The sequence below is a fragment of the Crinia signifera genome, chromosome 8 (assembly GCF_055691185.1).
Source record: "Crinia signifera chromosome 8, ASM5569118v1, whole genome shotgun sequence".
NCBI lineage: Eukaryota > Metazoa > Chordata > Amphibia > Anura > Myobatrachidae > Crinia > Crinia signifera.
This window is the reverse complement of record NC_139224.1, coordinates 110849082-110864701: the sequence shown is the minus strand read 5'-3', so window position 1 is coordinate 110864701 and position 15620 is coordinate 110849082. Positions and strand designations below refer to the sequence as shown.

General features: G+C 42.6%; 2 protein-coding genes and 1 pseudogene across 2 annotated transcripts in view; all 3 read right to left on the bottom strand.

The window, feature by feature from the left end:
• The window catches only part of LOC146026368 (flavin-containing monooxygenase 5-like), a 55026-nt gene extending 51835 nt beyond the window's left edge, over positions 1 to 3191 (bottom strand). The window contains exon 1 of the mRNA XM_083156983.1: positions 2903 to 3191. The gene's annotated coding sequence lies outside the window, so the exon portion shown is untranslated. The remainder of the gene's footprint in view (positions 1 to 2902) is intronic.
• Positions 3192 to 3980: 789 nt separating this feature from the next.
• Positions 3981 to 4128, bottom strand: LOC146029937 (U2 spliceosomal RNA; annotated as a pseudogene).
• A 455-nt stretch (positions 4129 to 4583) lies between these two features.
• LOC146026366 (flavin-containing monooxygenase 5-like) overlaps positions 4584 to 15620 on the bottom strand; it is a 34953-nt gene continuing 23916 nt past the window's right edge. Inside the window, exons 6-9 of the mRNA XM_083156977.1 lie at positions 10358 to 10554; positions 9389 to 9744; positions 9212 to 9284; positions 4584 to 8234 (exon numbers count right to left, since the gene is read on the bottom strand). Coding sequence (XP_083013103.1) covers positions 7892 to 8234; positions 9212 to 9284; positions 9389 to 9744; positions 10358 to 10554 — 969 coding nt within the window. The 3' untranslated portion in view covers positions 4584 to 7891. The remainder of the gene's footprint in view (positions 8235 to 9211; positions 9285 to 9388; positions 9745 to 10357; positions 10555 to 15620) is intronic.

Below are 15620 nucleotides of genomic sequence, written 5' to 3'. Positions count from 1 at the left end.
CCAAGCACCCGTTCCCAAGGGTGCATTGCGGTTCCCGGGCCAGCGTCATGCGTCATGCGCCGGCACCGCGGACCCACCTTACTGCACTCAGGGAACAGGTCTCTGTGTCGGCTAGCCCTCTCTCGCATGCGCAGTGGTGTTTTCTGGACACCAAGCGGCAAGTGCTGCAGAGAGAGGAGAGCTAGCACAGAATGGGGATGCAGCGGCTGTGGGAGTGACATGGGGGGAATGACTACAGCGGTGCACCCAAGGTAAGGGACGGCATCCTGCGGTGCACCCAAGCCTGACTGAAATCGCCCCACCCCCCCCCCCCTCTTTCCCTAACACCGGACACGTCCTCCCATCACTTGCAGTAGTCACCACTTCACAGATGTGTGTGTATATATATATATATATATATATATATAGATTAGCGCTCACTTTTTATTGTATTTTAAATACACATTCGGAAAGGGGTGGCCACGCCCACTCTGCCAGTAACCACGCCCACTTTACCAACAGCCACGCCCCATTCTAGATGTGTACCGAATTCTGACTTGCAGATGATGGAGGGTATGTTGTAGAGCTCTGGTCCCTGTATATGCAGACTACTACATTCTGAAATATTTTTTCTGCAAGTATCCTGGGATACTTCCAACTGTTGCTCCTTATTGTTGCTGACTTTGCACTCCCACTTTCAAAGTGGTTTGGAGATTTACCATCTGCTTCTATCCACCTTTGGATTACAAACACATCAGCCAGATCCACTGCCGTAATACTTTGAGGATGACTGCTACAATGCTATCCCAAGGGATTGAAAGCCTCTAGCGGCACTTGGTAACTAGAAGTCCAATATGGGCCTAAAAAGCTACTGTACAATCGTTTTTGTCTTGCTACAACTTTTTGTTGTGCAACAGCTGAGACAGGACATTCTCCACCCTCATTACCTTCCCTCTCTGCAAATCCCTGGTCTGGGTCCTTTCATCACAGTGTTTATAGTTATTTGATTTTTTTTTAAATGTCTTATTATTTTTTATACATGTATATGTTTATATCTAATGTGACCGCTATAAATATATTGGTCGTTTTTCATCAAACAAGCGCCACTTCTTTATATATACAGTATATTTGCTTTACTCCTTGGGACTGACAACCCCATTACTAAGCGGCTGCTATTGACGAGACACCTCTGGTAGCACCTGCTCATGCTACCTAGGTAGCACACCCTCTTTAGTACATTCTGATGAAAGGATTGCATATTGTAATGCAATCCTGGGTGGTAAATGCCACCCAGATTGCATTGCATATGCAATCCCTTTATAAATGGACCCCTTCGAGAGAGACTGGGGGCTGACTAACGGCTCCTGGAGCGCAGGACAGGCCCCCAGCATTTAAAAATACAGGGGAATAGTTTGCAGATTTAGCATTTCTCAAGAAGCTACGCCCCTAATTTCAGGCAAACCGACCCTCTTTACAGGCTACAGAAGTTGGGAGGTATGTTGTCGTAACTAACTGCAGTTAATCACATTTTACTAACTATCAAAGCTAGCCATGTGATACATTTATATGTTCAATTTTATTTTTGAAGGTCCTTATAATTATGTTATTACAGTTTAATCCTCCAGTACATTAAAATGCACGTACATGGTGCATTCACAGGTAAACGCGTCCCTTCGCGGGCTTCACAGGTATCCGCGTCCCCTCGCGAGGCTCGCTGCGCTCGCCACGCTTCGGGCTCGGTGGCTCGCTGCGCTCGCCACACTATTCTATTCTCACTCCACGCCCTAGTGGATAGTAGGGGTATGAAAAGGTCGGAGGATGCGTACCGCCGCCCCTCGCGGGCTCGCTGCGCTCGCCACGCTTCGGGTTCACGTTGATCACGTGGTGCCGTAAACTACTTTTGGGGGGACATTTCAATGTTCAGGGGTGTTTTTGGCCCATTTACCATTGTTCCTATGATAATTTGGGTAAATTGAGCCATTTCCCATTGTTTCCTATGTGAAATCGTGGTCATCGCGGGTAAATTGAGGCATTTAACATTGTTCTCTATGGGGAAATCGCGGGCATCGCGTCTGGCCCATCGCACCCGATTTTTTTGCGCATGCGATGCCCGCGATGGCCCCGATTTTCCCCCGATGACCGCGATTATGATCGTTGTGGCCGTGCTAGGAAACAAGTACCGTCATTTTTTTCAATAAATAATACCAGAGCTCTGTTTAAACACAAGTTAGTGTGTGGATATAAATACAATATTGTATAGCACAAAAAGTATCTGCAAGCAAAAAAAAGGCAAGCAAAAAAACCCGGCAAAAAACGCATTGCATCGCATCGCAACAATACAGTACTGTACATCGCATCCCCTACAAGTGCCAAAATCGCACGGCACCTTGAAGTTCAAAACGCACAGAATGTTGCAATCGAAACATGTATGGGCACCTTAAGTCTCTGAAGATTCCTGAAAAGAAGCCCTGCACATGCACATATGCAGGGCAGAAACATTGGTCCCCAGTTTGAGCACAGAACGAACCAGAATGAGGGCCAGTGTTTAGAGAGATTTAGATTGGGGATCGGTATGCTCAACATCACATCTAAATTGCAATGTCAAAATAAAGCTGCTCAGCCTTTGTGGGCTACATGCAAAAGCAGCCAGTATTTTCCCTCCATGCAACAAAAATAAATGTACTTGAACCCTTTGCACACTTACCTGATACACATATACACATAAAATATACTGTATATGCCAAAACAATGAATGCCTTCCATTGGAATAAACTATCCCCTTCCTTTAACCCTGCCCTTAGATTTTCTTTCCAGTGCAAATTTCAGTTATTTTATATTACAGTGACACGCTATTCAAAGGTGCCAAAGAAGAATACAGACTCTAAAGATCTATCACAATATTCCACTTAGTAAGATCACTTGCCTGAGATGTTCAGTAGTGATATTGTTTCTTCTTGGGTGCTGCTCTTTTAACAAAAACAAGCTTCTTTTTTTAAGCTTGCCCTCCTCCTTTTTTTGTCTCATACAGTATGAGAAATGGACTTGGAAGTTGGAGAGTTGCCCTGTATCAAGTTATTGTTCACGAAAACACATATCTGAATCCTTGGCAGGAAGAATAGGGGAAAACTGGCAGCAGCTATTGACATGTGTTAATCCACTTGGCTAGGTCAGTCAAATTGTTCAATAATGAACGGTAACCTAACACAAAAATAAGACTGTCATAAGGCACTGCAGCTAATCACAGTTTGCTGAATATGAATGCTAGCCTTGTGACAAAATTCTATGTTCAATTGTGTGTACATGGCCTTAGAATTGTGTCACAGTTGAGTTGAACTCCAGCCCATTAGCCTTGTATAAAAATGTTATATTTTGCATTTGCTCACAGGAAACAAAAACGGCATCTCTGGCAGCTCAAATGTGTACCCCCTCCTTTTCCCTCCGTTCCTTGACCTATCAAGCGCCTCAACAGTTTCACTGGCTCCTATCTGCTTCTCTCCTTTTAATTCTTTAGTGTTTACTGTTATACAACATCAGGAGTAAAAACCTTGAAGCTGAGGTCATCTTTAGTACACTGCTCTCATCCTGCTGGGCACAAGTCCCACTGGTACAGCAAACATGGTTCTCCCTGACTCATTACTCCCAACATGACCCTCTCCAGAAGGGACACACTGCCCTGCTCCTGTGCTTTCCTCTTGATGTATTGTATGATTGCCATCACCTGTGGAGAAGCACCTTTCTTATTAGTTAACCTGTTCAAAAACAGGTGATGGCAATCATAAGAGGAAAGTCCAGCAGCAGAGTATTTTGTCCCTCCTGGCATAGGTCACGTTGAGAGGTATGCAGCCTTGCACACAGGGCAGCACTTTTGGACTGGTTGCACCGTCCTTGGTACAGATCAGCCTCTGGCACAGCTTGAGATTAATATTTTTTGAGCATGACAGGCATTTTCTTACTCTTGCTAAAGCTTTGCAACATTCGATATCCATTTAAGGGATTACAATATAACTTTTACATTCACTCAATGATTGTAGTTGAAGACAGTATATACAATTTTTTTTGTTTAAGCATATAATCCATTAGACAGTTGATGATTATCACTGATAAGAACAGATACTACACTTGATCTTAGCCAAAAGGCCGAGAAGCCATGAAATACTGAGTGCCCACCCCGAAATGGCCCCTGCCTGTCAATCAGGCACCAAACAGATGCTTCTGCGAATAAGATAGTTTGTTAGTAATCTTCCTGTAGTTAAGTAGGTTTATTTAGAGTACCATACATATAAACTCGAGTATAAGCCTACTTTTTCAGACCATTTTTTATGCTGAAAAAGCCCCCCTCGGCTTATACTCGAGTGATGGTCCCACTTGAGTCAATAAGTTTTCCCAGTTTTTTGTTGTAAAATTAGGTGCCTCGGCTTATATTCGGATCGACTTATACTCGAGTATATACGGTATTTGGTGTCTATACTGCTAATGCTATAATGTTGTGGAAAACAGAACATCCAATAAATATAGGTAGTGTCTACAAGTTGCAGACAGTACAGTATTCACAATAAAATAACATACATTACACCAAACACATACTCCTTCCAATTCACACAAGGTCAATTTGCATTTGGAATTTATTGCATATGAATCACATGTATACTGTGCTGACTGAGAAGAAAAAAAATATCACAGCGGATATAAAGTTGTAAACACAAAACCCCATATTGCATGTATATTGCACAGCTGTATACTTGCTATAGTATAAAGGTGTAGATTATTAGGTCATTGATAACTAGTGCGACAGTCATTAGGTTGACCACTATTGGTCGACAGTGACAAGGTTGACACAGGAAAACAGTTTATATGCACTAGGTCGACATGGAAATGGTCCACATATGAACAGATCGACATCTGTTTTTGGCGTCTATGTCAACATCTATCATCATGTAGCCCCAATTAGTGTAACGCATAACCCCCACATGGCTTGCTTCACTCGCTATTCTTCGGGCATAGGGCCTGATTCTAATCTGATTGGTCCCCCACCGGATAACGCAAGTCTAAGTCAGCTAAGACTGAGGTTTGCGAAGAGGTGTCCTAGTGTACGCTCTCGTTTTCACCTGTATTAGTGAAGGTGGGTCGGCCTATCTTAGACATTTTTAACCCCCATTCCACATTTGTTTTTCTCCTATGCACAAGATTACGATTTTGTCTTCTTTACTAAGATAAATGCAAATAACACCATGAAAACAAATGAGGAACCCTGCTACTCAGTAACAATATATGTAATGTTTATTCAGGTAAAGAGCATCTGTAATCTCAGATAAAGCAGTGGTGCACCGGCTTAGCATTGTAATTTATGTGTTTTATTATTGTACACATTGCTTTAAGCATCTTTTATGCTGTATACCTTATTATAAACTACACTCCCTGTATATACTGTAACATGTTATCCAATCACCAGCAACCTCAAAGCAGAACAATGCAGAATTACTGTAAGTTTTACACAGTTGGTGAAATGATTGAAAGTGGATAATTGTGTAATGTCAGGGGAAGAAATGTGCTTCCAAAAATATATGTTTGGTCCATTAGGTCAATAGTAAGGAGGTCGACAGTGTTTGGGTCAACCTCAAAGGTCGACATGAAAAAGAACAACACAAGCAAAAGATCCAAATGAAAATAAGCGACACATGAAAAGGTTGACATACTGTAAGTTTGTTAGGTTATTGGGGTGTTAATTTTGAACTTGTAACATATGCACCCCCAGATAGTGTACTGTGGGACAGATTCAGTAAATTAGCAAAGTAAGTAATTTTGTGTCTGGAACATACATTTATATGTTTTCTGTACAGGGTACATACTGTATATACTGGCTGCTTCTTTGTGTATCCCACAAATGTTAGACAGCTTTATTTTTACACTGCAACTTAGATTTAAGATTGCACACAGCCCACCTAAATCTAACTCTCTCCGCACCTGTCGCATCTGCCCCACCTGAAGTGCAACATGGTTTTGTCCATTTAAAGGCTTTTTTTTGCTTTGCTAACAAAGCTGCATAAGGCCCTGTGTCCTCTTACAAAGCTTGTTTCGATCACCATGCTTCAAACATGGTGCCCCTCTAGCGAACAGTGCTCTTGGCGTAGATTGCCTTTTCCCATAATCCTTGAGGATAGTAATGTATGATACTTAGGAGTATATCCAACTAGGTGTCCAATTTTAAGATTAAAAATAACAGTGGCTTCCGTGACCATTTTTAAGTAATGTAGGTATGAGCCCTCATGTAATCCAAATGAAAAAAAAAATGGGCTGAGGTGGCCAGGCTCAGCATTACTGCTCTTGTCGGCATTTACAGGTCTTTTGCCACAAATAGAATGTTCTCAGGCACTGTGCTCGCATCTGCAATCAATAGAATGGCACAGTGTGCACACTACAAAATTTCTAGTGAATAGATTGGAGCAATTAAAGCAAATTTGCACCCGCATCCAATTCACAGGATGGATGAGCAAGGACATATCTGTAGTGTTTCTCACAAAACCCACATAAAAATAGAAAAAATAGAAAAAGAAATTATTGGTTAACAGTATAGAAGGCCTTGTCCCAATTACAAATATGTTGTGTTGCAACACTTTAACCTTTAGGAATTTTCCCTGACTTTGCACCTGCTCTGAGCCTGGAAGATTTTTTTCTCAGGCAGATGAATAGGGAAAAAATTATGACTGCATTGGAAATTTTGTTTTAACTGATTATTCCTATCATATAATAAATTATTTTTTGGTACTTGTTTCCTAGCACGGCGCCCAGATTTGCTACATACGCAAACGTAGTCAAATTGCATCGCATCACATAACGCATAGTACAAGCATGCGATGCGATGCCATGCGTTTTTCATTAATGAATGTTCTTTATTTATGCTACATTAATCAAATTTGTTAAGTAAATTAGTTATTAGTTAACACATGTCGTCATTACTGTGTCAGCTGTATGAATGTGCAGGTGTTAATGTGTTCCTAAAACACCAGCACTATCCACGCCACCCCGAAACGTGGCGAGGGGCGGCAGAACGCGTCCTCCGACCTTTTCATACCCCCACTATCCACGTCGGCGTGGAGTTGACTTTATATAGTGTGGAGAGCGCAGCGAGCCACCGAGCCCGAAGCTCGGCGAGCCCCGCGAGGGGACGAGGATTTCTTTACATGTATTCCGCTGCGCTCACCACGCTTCAGGCTTGGTGGCTCGCTGCGCTCGCTACACTATATAAAATCAACTCCACGCCGACGTGGATAGTGAGGGTATGAAAAGGTTGCAGGACACCATCACATCTCATGGCATGGGTACTTGTACAATGAAATATCGCATCAGATCGCATCACATCGCATTTGGTGCCATGCGATCCTATGCGATATTTCATTGTAGAAGCACTCCTGTGCACTTAATATGGACATCGCAATGCGATGCGATTTTCCTACGCAGAATAGCCCACTAAGCTATTTGCTTAGTGGGCGCCGTGCTAGGAAACAAGTACCGATTTTTTTATTTCAGTAAATTTGTGGACCAACTGCTTAAATATAGCAAGCCCCCATGGGCTTCTTTATGATGTAATTTAGTAGAATGTGTAAAAACAAACTATGAGTCTGTGACCTTTAAAAGCCAATCAAGCAGAATCTAACTAACATTCTCGGCTGCATGATAAAGGATAACACCTACTGTAACTTGTGCATTATTATCAAAATCTGCTATTTCATAGTTAATTGCATTTTTACGAGAATGTTTTGTTTGCATCCCTACAGTTACTTGCATTAGCATTTATTCAATTTTGATTAATAGTCTATCAAATAATGGAGAATACATATAACCGATTAAAGAAACCATTCCTCTATTGATAGAACTATGCTGTAAAAGTTTCATCTCTATGGATTAGATGCTTATTTTACACACAGAAATATATGGCAGCAAAAAGAATCAGTATGCCAAAGAGCTTTAGCGTAAAAGGGAAGAAACCGTTAGCAGAACAATTCACAACACGGGTCTTTGTGGGCTTGACGATACGGTCATGCTGAGTTAAAATAGCTTTTCGGGCATCTTTCCACTGCCCCGGTCCGCACAGGCGGTACTGGTAGGGTGAGCATGGGCCAAAGAACATCTCCCAGGCCAGCTTTGGATCTGTCAGAAAGACCGTCGCAATATTAGGCTTGCAGCCTATCTCCTCTGCAAGTTGATCCATGTATGGAACATAATCCACTTGTATGGTATGACGAGGACTTTTGACATACCTGAAGAAAGGTAGAGTGGAAATCATTTTGAGTATTTAAAATATAAATTTTCCTTCAGATGGTTTTCCTTCAGGTAAACATCAAAGAATTGTAAAAAGCTTTGAGGGAGGTAAAGTTGAGAGACATACAGTTGGAGCCACTGTCAACTTTGTTCCTTAGGTCGTGGCTCGCCATGGCTAGCCATGGCTATCCTATTGTTCTCAGCAGTAATACAATATATAGAACAATACAGTAAGGGATTCGTATAGCAATCCTATTACTCACTTAATCCAATTAACAGGCTAAATGAGGAGGGCTCCATCTGTAAGTACCAACCAATCAGCCCCTAACTGTCATTGTGCAAGGTGTGTTTAAAATATAATGGGAACTGAATGATTAGTAATTTATCTCATTCCACATTATCTCTCGCCTTGCTTTAATAAATACCCCCAAGTCTGTTCCAAATGTCAAAACTAAGAATAATACTTCAGGTAGAAGCACTTTCTTTGACCAATTAATGCGACTTACTAATACCCCTTTCACGCCAGCCAAAATTCCTGGGTTGACCCGTGACTATCGCTGGTGTGAAATGTTCCTGGGGCTGGCTTATCTTTTGAATTTTCAAATTCTTCCGCCGCTGTCCACAGTGTCCGTTCACTCAGCACTTCCCGGACACTGCGGACTGCCCACTCTACCGCTGCACCCACAGCCCCCACTTCACTCTGCCCGTAGCACATGCTGACCAGGTACTACCTTCCTCCCCTCGTATCCGTCCCTTCCCAGACTGCCTGCTGCACCCACAAACCCGCCTCCCGCCACCTGTCCCCTCACACCAGAAAATGCAGTAACTAGGCTGGTGTGAAAGGGGCCAACGCGGGAATGTCCCTGCATTTTGTGCTGTGAAATGGGTATTAGAAACCTGTGACCTCCTAGGCCCAGCAAAAGCTATCATTTTAAATAAGGGACCTGCTATTTACAATATATTAAAAAAGACCCACCTTTTCTCATTGTCTTCCTTTCTGCTGCTTATTTCCATCTTCATTTCATTCATTGATGGTAACTGTTTCAGACCTGAAAACAAGTAATATGGAAAATACATTATATCCATGATAATGTGAGCTATTAAGATAAAATAACCCAGAATAAATATTAAAATGAAATAAATAAATGTATACCTTTGAAGACTCTTGAGGCCCAGCGACATTGCATCTCAGAAATAGGCATTATAGCACCAATAGGTTGGATGTAGCCAATGCAAGCTAACGTATGTCTTTCCAGATGTGGAGGAAATACCATTTTATATAAGGACACTTCATTATTTTCCACCTTCATGATAGAATCATCAAAGAAGGGGAATGAGACCCTATATCCTGTGGCAAAAATGACAACATCGATGTCTCTCTCACATGTGCCATCTTCAAAAATGACATCGGTCTCTGTAAACTCTTTCACGTTAGTCTTCATAGTAACTTTGCCGGCAATAATGCGGTTGGGGAGATCATCACTGATTGTAGGATGCTGGCTGAGGAACCTGTATGATTGTATGAGCAGAGACATAATCTATAAGTATATAATAAGGAAAAGAAACAATAACCAATTGGAGTCTATTAGTGTGTGTGTGTGTGTGTGTGTGTGTGTGTGTGTGCGCGCGTGTGTGGGGGATATACTCCTCTATTATTGCTAAATAGACGTTTTAGCATTTTTATGGTGAGCAAGAAAATTAAGGTTAAATTTAGAAATAATTTAATACTGTATTTACACCCATGTGAGGGCAGAACGCATGGTGTTATGGTTAGTATTACATAACTGCCTTATAGCATTTAGTCTTGGTCTTGGGTTTATTTCCCACCATGGTTCTTTCTGTGTGGAGTTTGTATATTCTCTCCATACTTGCGTGGGTTTCCTCTGAGTATCCGATGTGTATGTGTGTTTGTGTTCATGGGATCTGGATTACAGTTAGGTAGGGGCACAGACTCATGTGAATGAGCAGATATCCCCAGTAAAGCACAGTGGAATCTGTGTGTGATGAATAAATAACTGGTAAGAAATATATAATGTCATGTTTTGCAGCAATTCTAATTTTCATTGTAATACAAATGTCATGGAATTTCACATTTAGAAGACAGAAAAGGAAATCTCTGCACCTGTGCTCTGGTTTTAGACCGAAGTTGTCATGGTTAACCCTGAAGTTGACTTTATTCTCCATATAGCTGTTTACCAAATTTGGAAATGCAACTTGAAGGATGCTGTAAAAACGAGTAAAAAGGACAATATCCATTGGATAGCCCTGATCACAAACACGGTTTATTAGCCATGCTCCTCTCCTGGTGCTCAGGAAAACCTGTAAAATCAAAGCAGACAGTGGTGAGTATCGCCAGGATATTGGTATGTTGACTTACTAACACAGACTTGCTTCTGTAAATTCTGTACTGCATAAAGGGGAGATTTATCGCTCCTAAAGAGCACATGTAAGGGTGATATCTATAGAAACCAATCAGATCCTAGCTATCTTTAACTTGTGCAATTTAAAAATGATAGCTAGATTTTGAATGGTTGCCATGGGAACATCTCTGTCCTCATTATATGGTGTGATAAATCTTCCCTCCTTTACCAGACACAACAGGTCACAGGTGGGATGTACCAAGAAGCGGCAGTACATCCCACAGTCACAATAATTATCACAGGTGAAGTATCTGCATTTTTCTCTTCCTCCCACTCTAATACCTCTCCTCTTGACCCTATACCCTCACAAATAGGTAAATCTCTGTCTCCTGTGCTCATCCCAATCTTAACTAAAATCTTTGACCTCTCTTTCTCTACTGGTGTCTTTCCTTCATTGTTCAAACACGCAGTTATTACTCTGATTCTGAAAAATAGAATTCTGACCCAAGGGGGGAAATTTACTAAAGGAAATTTGTAAAAAAAAAATAGGTGTATTTGTATCCAGAAATACACTTATTTTTTACATTTACTATCCCGAAAATACGGCAATTTGTAGTTGTATTGATGTGCTATCAATATGAATACGAATTGCCGGATTTTCGGGATAGTAAATGTCAAAAATAAGTGTATTTCTGGATACAAATACACCTATTTTTTACAAATTTCCTTTAGTAAATTTCCCCCAAGGTCTCTCTCAAACTACCGTCTCATCTCTCAACTTCTATGAACCTCCAAACTACTTGAAAGACTGGCCTACACTCGCCTCACACACTTTCTTAACTCGCACAACTTACTGGACCCCCTTCAGTCAGACTTTCGTGCCCAACACTCCACAGAGACAGCACTGACTAAAGATGTGAATGATTTGGTCACTGCTAAAGACCACTATTCACTACTTATTTTCATACAAACACTACAATCCCTACGTCTTCAAGACACAGCCCTCTCTTGGTTCTCATCCTAACTATCTAACAGCTCCTTTAGTGTTCGTTTCTCTGATTCTACCTCCTCTTCGCTACCTCTTTCAGTTGGAGTACCTCAGGGTTCAGTTTTTGGTCCTCTGCTTTTCTCAATCTATACCTCAACTCTTGGTAAACTAACCAGCTCTTTTGGATTTCAGTATCATCAGTATGCGGATGATACTCAGCTATATCTATCCTCCCTGGACCTGTCCCCATCTGTATTGAGCCGTGTCTCTGAATGCCTTTCTACTGATGTCATCTCAAACTTAATATTTAAAAAACAGAAATAATTATATTTCCACCAATAAATAGTAGTTACAACCTGATATCTCTATTGCTGTTGAGAATATGACAATCATTCCTACCTCTCAAGCTCGCTGCCTAGGTGTTATTCTTGACTCTGAACTTTCCTTTGTACCCCACATTCAGTCTGTCTCAAAATCATGCCACATGCACCTAAAAAAAACATATTCAGAATTCGCCCTTACCTTACAAAATACACTGCAAAAACTCTAATCCATGCTCTCATCATCTCACGCTTTGATTATTGCAATAGTCTCCTTATTGTCCTTCCCCAATACAGATTCTCACCACTACAGTCCATCATAAATGCAGCTGCGAGGCCAAACTACCTAGCCAGGCGTTCATCGTCTGCAAAGCTACTCTGTCAGTCACTTCATTGGTTACTTGTGTTCTACCGTATTCAATACAAAATTATTTTACTTACACACAAAGCCATAAACCAAACTATACCAACATACATATCTTCTCTTATCTCAAAATATGTTCCAACATGACCTCTACGCTCCTCCCAAGCGAGTAATGAGTGCGTCTCTCATCCACATTCATTACTCGCTCCCATTCCCAATTGCAGGACTTTCTTCGGGCTGCACCCACTCTGTGGAATGCCCTCCCAAGCACAATAAGACTCTCCTCCAGTCTTCAAACCTATTAGCGTTCCCTGAAAACTCATCTCTCCAGGCAAGCTTATCAAATTCCAGAACAAGTCACAGAACCGTGCATTCTGGTGGAATTGATGCAATAAAGAATACAGTATCTATCCTTATGTATCAATGCCTATTTCCCTATAGATTGTAAGCTTGCGAGCAGGGCCCTCCTACCCTTTGACTGTCTGTGAATACCCTGTTTGTTGTATCACTGTCTCCTTTTGTAAAGCGCAATGGAATATGCTGCACTATATAAGAAACTGTTAATAAATTAAATAAATAAATATACAATAAGCAATGCAAAGTACAGCTTTTTCAATTAGAGCTGCCCTTTGCTATCCCTGACGTTGCCTGGAATTCCATGTCTGTGGCCCGGGAGTCTCTCTGCACATGTGCAGAGAGGTTGGTGTCCATGGGGCATGCTGGGGGATCTGTGTCGCATCCCTCACACCATATTTGCCTACCCTCCCAGAATTGGGTCCCCCACCTGGCTGGCCCCCCGGGAAAGTGGCCAAGTCTCCTGTAGCCCCCATACTTCCCTTTCCCTACTGCAACACATACCCGATTTTGCGGGTCTGTGGTGAGGAGGCTGGGCTAAATGTTGCGAATAGCATCATTTTAGCCTGTCCCCAGTCCGTGGACCTGCGAATTGCCGCATTTGGCTGGCATGGGGGGCAGTGCTTGGTGACGTCAGACTCGTCCCGTCCCCCTGACATGTAGTATCTGGTCTCCCCTCTGGGCTTCTCCTGGATTTCTTTAGGAGAGGCTTCTATGGGGTAACACCAGATAGAGCTGGCATTACACTCTGCACCAAAGCCCCACTGGAGGGGCATTAGTATATTCGAAAATGCATTAAAAACCCAGAAAATTATGTTTTTACCACATTATTTCTTTAGTTCATGCCCCACAAATGGTTTGAAAAATACACAGACAAATCTGCAGAAAAAAATAGTTATCGAAACTTGTTTTGGAGTCATACAATTATTGTTAGCATGGCAGGTTGGTACACAATTCTTATAAACAAAACTATTCTCATGTGAAACAGGTCATACAAGGTTAATCTGCATACACTGCACAGGGTGGGTAAATTTATTTCTATAGGCAGGGGCAGATTGGGCCACCGGGCCATTTCCCGGTGGACCAGACCGGATTTGGCCGCTTTCCCCCCTGACTGGATAGCCGCTGTCTCTCCCCTGGCCGGCTGCCAGGCATAAAGATGGTGGCCACAGAGCTGGAGGGAGCCCGGTGAGTGAACTCCCCCGCCTACAGCACGCCCCCTACAGCCGGCCGCCGCTGTATCTGCTGTAAAGATGGCGGCCTCGGCGGTGGAGCCATGCTGTCCTCCCTGTGGGTGAGTGAACGCCCCCCCTTGCTGCAACCCGGTGAACAACCTGCCGCCACCGCCCTCCCCCTTCCCCCAGCAAATCCACCCGACAGCGCCCACCCCCCCGGCCGGCGAACCCGACAGCACCCCCCCGGGTGCTGCTGTGCGATGTCTTCCGAGCCGGTTAGGGTCATAGGGTCACCAATCCACCCCTGACTATAGGATTGTATATAATTGGCTCGGCTAACCACTCTTTCCTTATAAAACACTTCATTTAAAAAAATCTTTTTAGAGTGTGGGCACCTTATTTCTGATTAATTTAATGTTATCTTCATTGAAAAATGAACAGTGCTTTTCTTTCAAAAATAAGGACATTTCTAAGTGACCCCAAACTTTTGAACTGCAGTTACATACAGTATTTCCAACAACACTGGAAAAACTTGAATTCATATGTAATTATGGGGTAGATTTATGAAGCAGTGATAAGGGAGGAGAAGTGATAAAGTGCCTGGTACTTCACCGGCCAATCAGCTCCTGACTGTTAAGTTACAGGCTGGGTTTAAAAAGGGACAGTCAGGAGCTGATTGGCTGGTGATAAAATACAAGTCAATTTATCACTTCTCCTCCCTTATCACTGCTTCATAAATCTACCTCTGAGTCCTGTATTCATAACTGCAATAGCCTCCTTACTGGTTTTCCCTAAACTGGCTAGAACCCTGACAATTGAATGCAGCAGCTAGACTACTTTTTTCTTGCAAAATGTCTCTATTGCTGATCTGTTATGTCAGTCCCTACATTAGTTGCATCTGTTTTATCATCTTCCTCCACTCTGCCCAATAATCTGTAACTCTTATCAAGTTATTTACTGACAGATTTCTGGTCTGAACTCAGGGTGACAGGTACCTAGGCCCAAAGGGGGCTTTGACTTGCCAGGTAGGTGTAATCATGCTTACAAAATAGCATGGACATATCTTGGTATGCATGCAGTCAGGGTCATTGGAGGGAGGAACTTGGGAGCAGCCCCCCCCCCCCTGGATCGAAGCGAGCGGCGCAACTATCCTCTCCCCCACACCTTAGTGACTCAGTGGCTGCCAGCCCCTGCCCCCCCCCCCCCCCCCCCCCCCCCGTGGAGCGATGTAGCATTGGCTGCATTACCCACCAGAGAGAGAATTTGCTTTTGCAAGTGAACCAGGATCAGGCCCTTAGACCCCAGGTGAGCACAGCCACTTAGCAGCTGCAGAACCACCCAGGTGCCGTTACTAATTTCCTGTGTGTGGGCTCAATCATATTTAGTAGATGGAAGGTTATTATTGCTGATAGGGGCTAATTCAACTAGACCTACAGATCTTCAAAAACACGATTGTGCAAGGCTATAAACTGCAGTTGCATTTTGTAAAATGCAACTGCAATTCCCAGAGAGATAGAGGGCGATGACAGAGCATTGTGGAGGTGGAGACCTAACATCACATGCAAACAGTGTGACCAAAAAATGGCCATCCTGCACCCGGATCTTTTTTTTTTTTTTTTTTAACACAGTTGAATGAGTAAAAGTGGTCTTGTTTGAAAGGCACATTTTGTTCTGTATATACTATGGGGTTTATTCTAGTTCATTCTTTCTGACAAAATCCTTCTTAGATGGACAAAACCATGTGCACTGCAGGGGAGCAGATGTAACATGTGCAGAGATAATTAGATTTGGGTGAGTTATTTTGTTTCTGTGCAGGGAAAATAC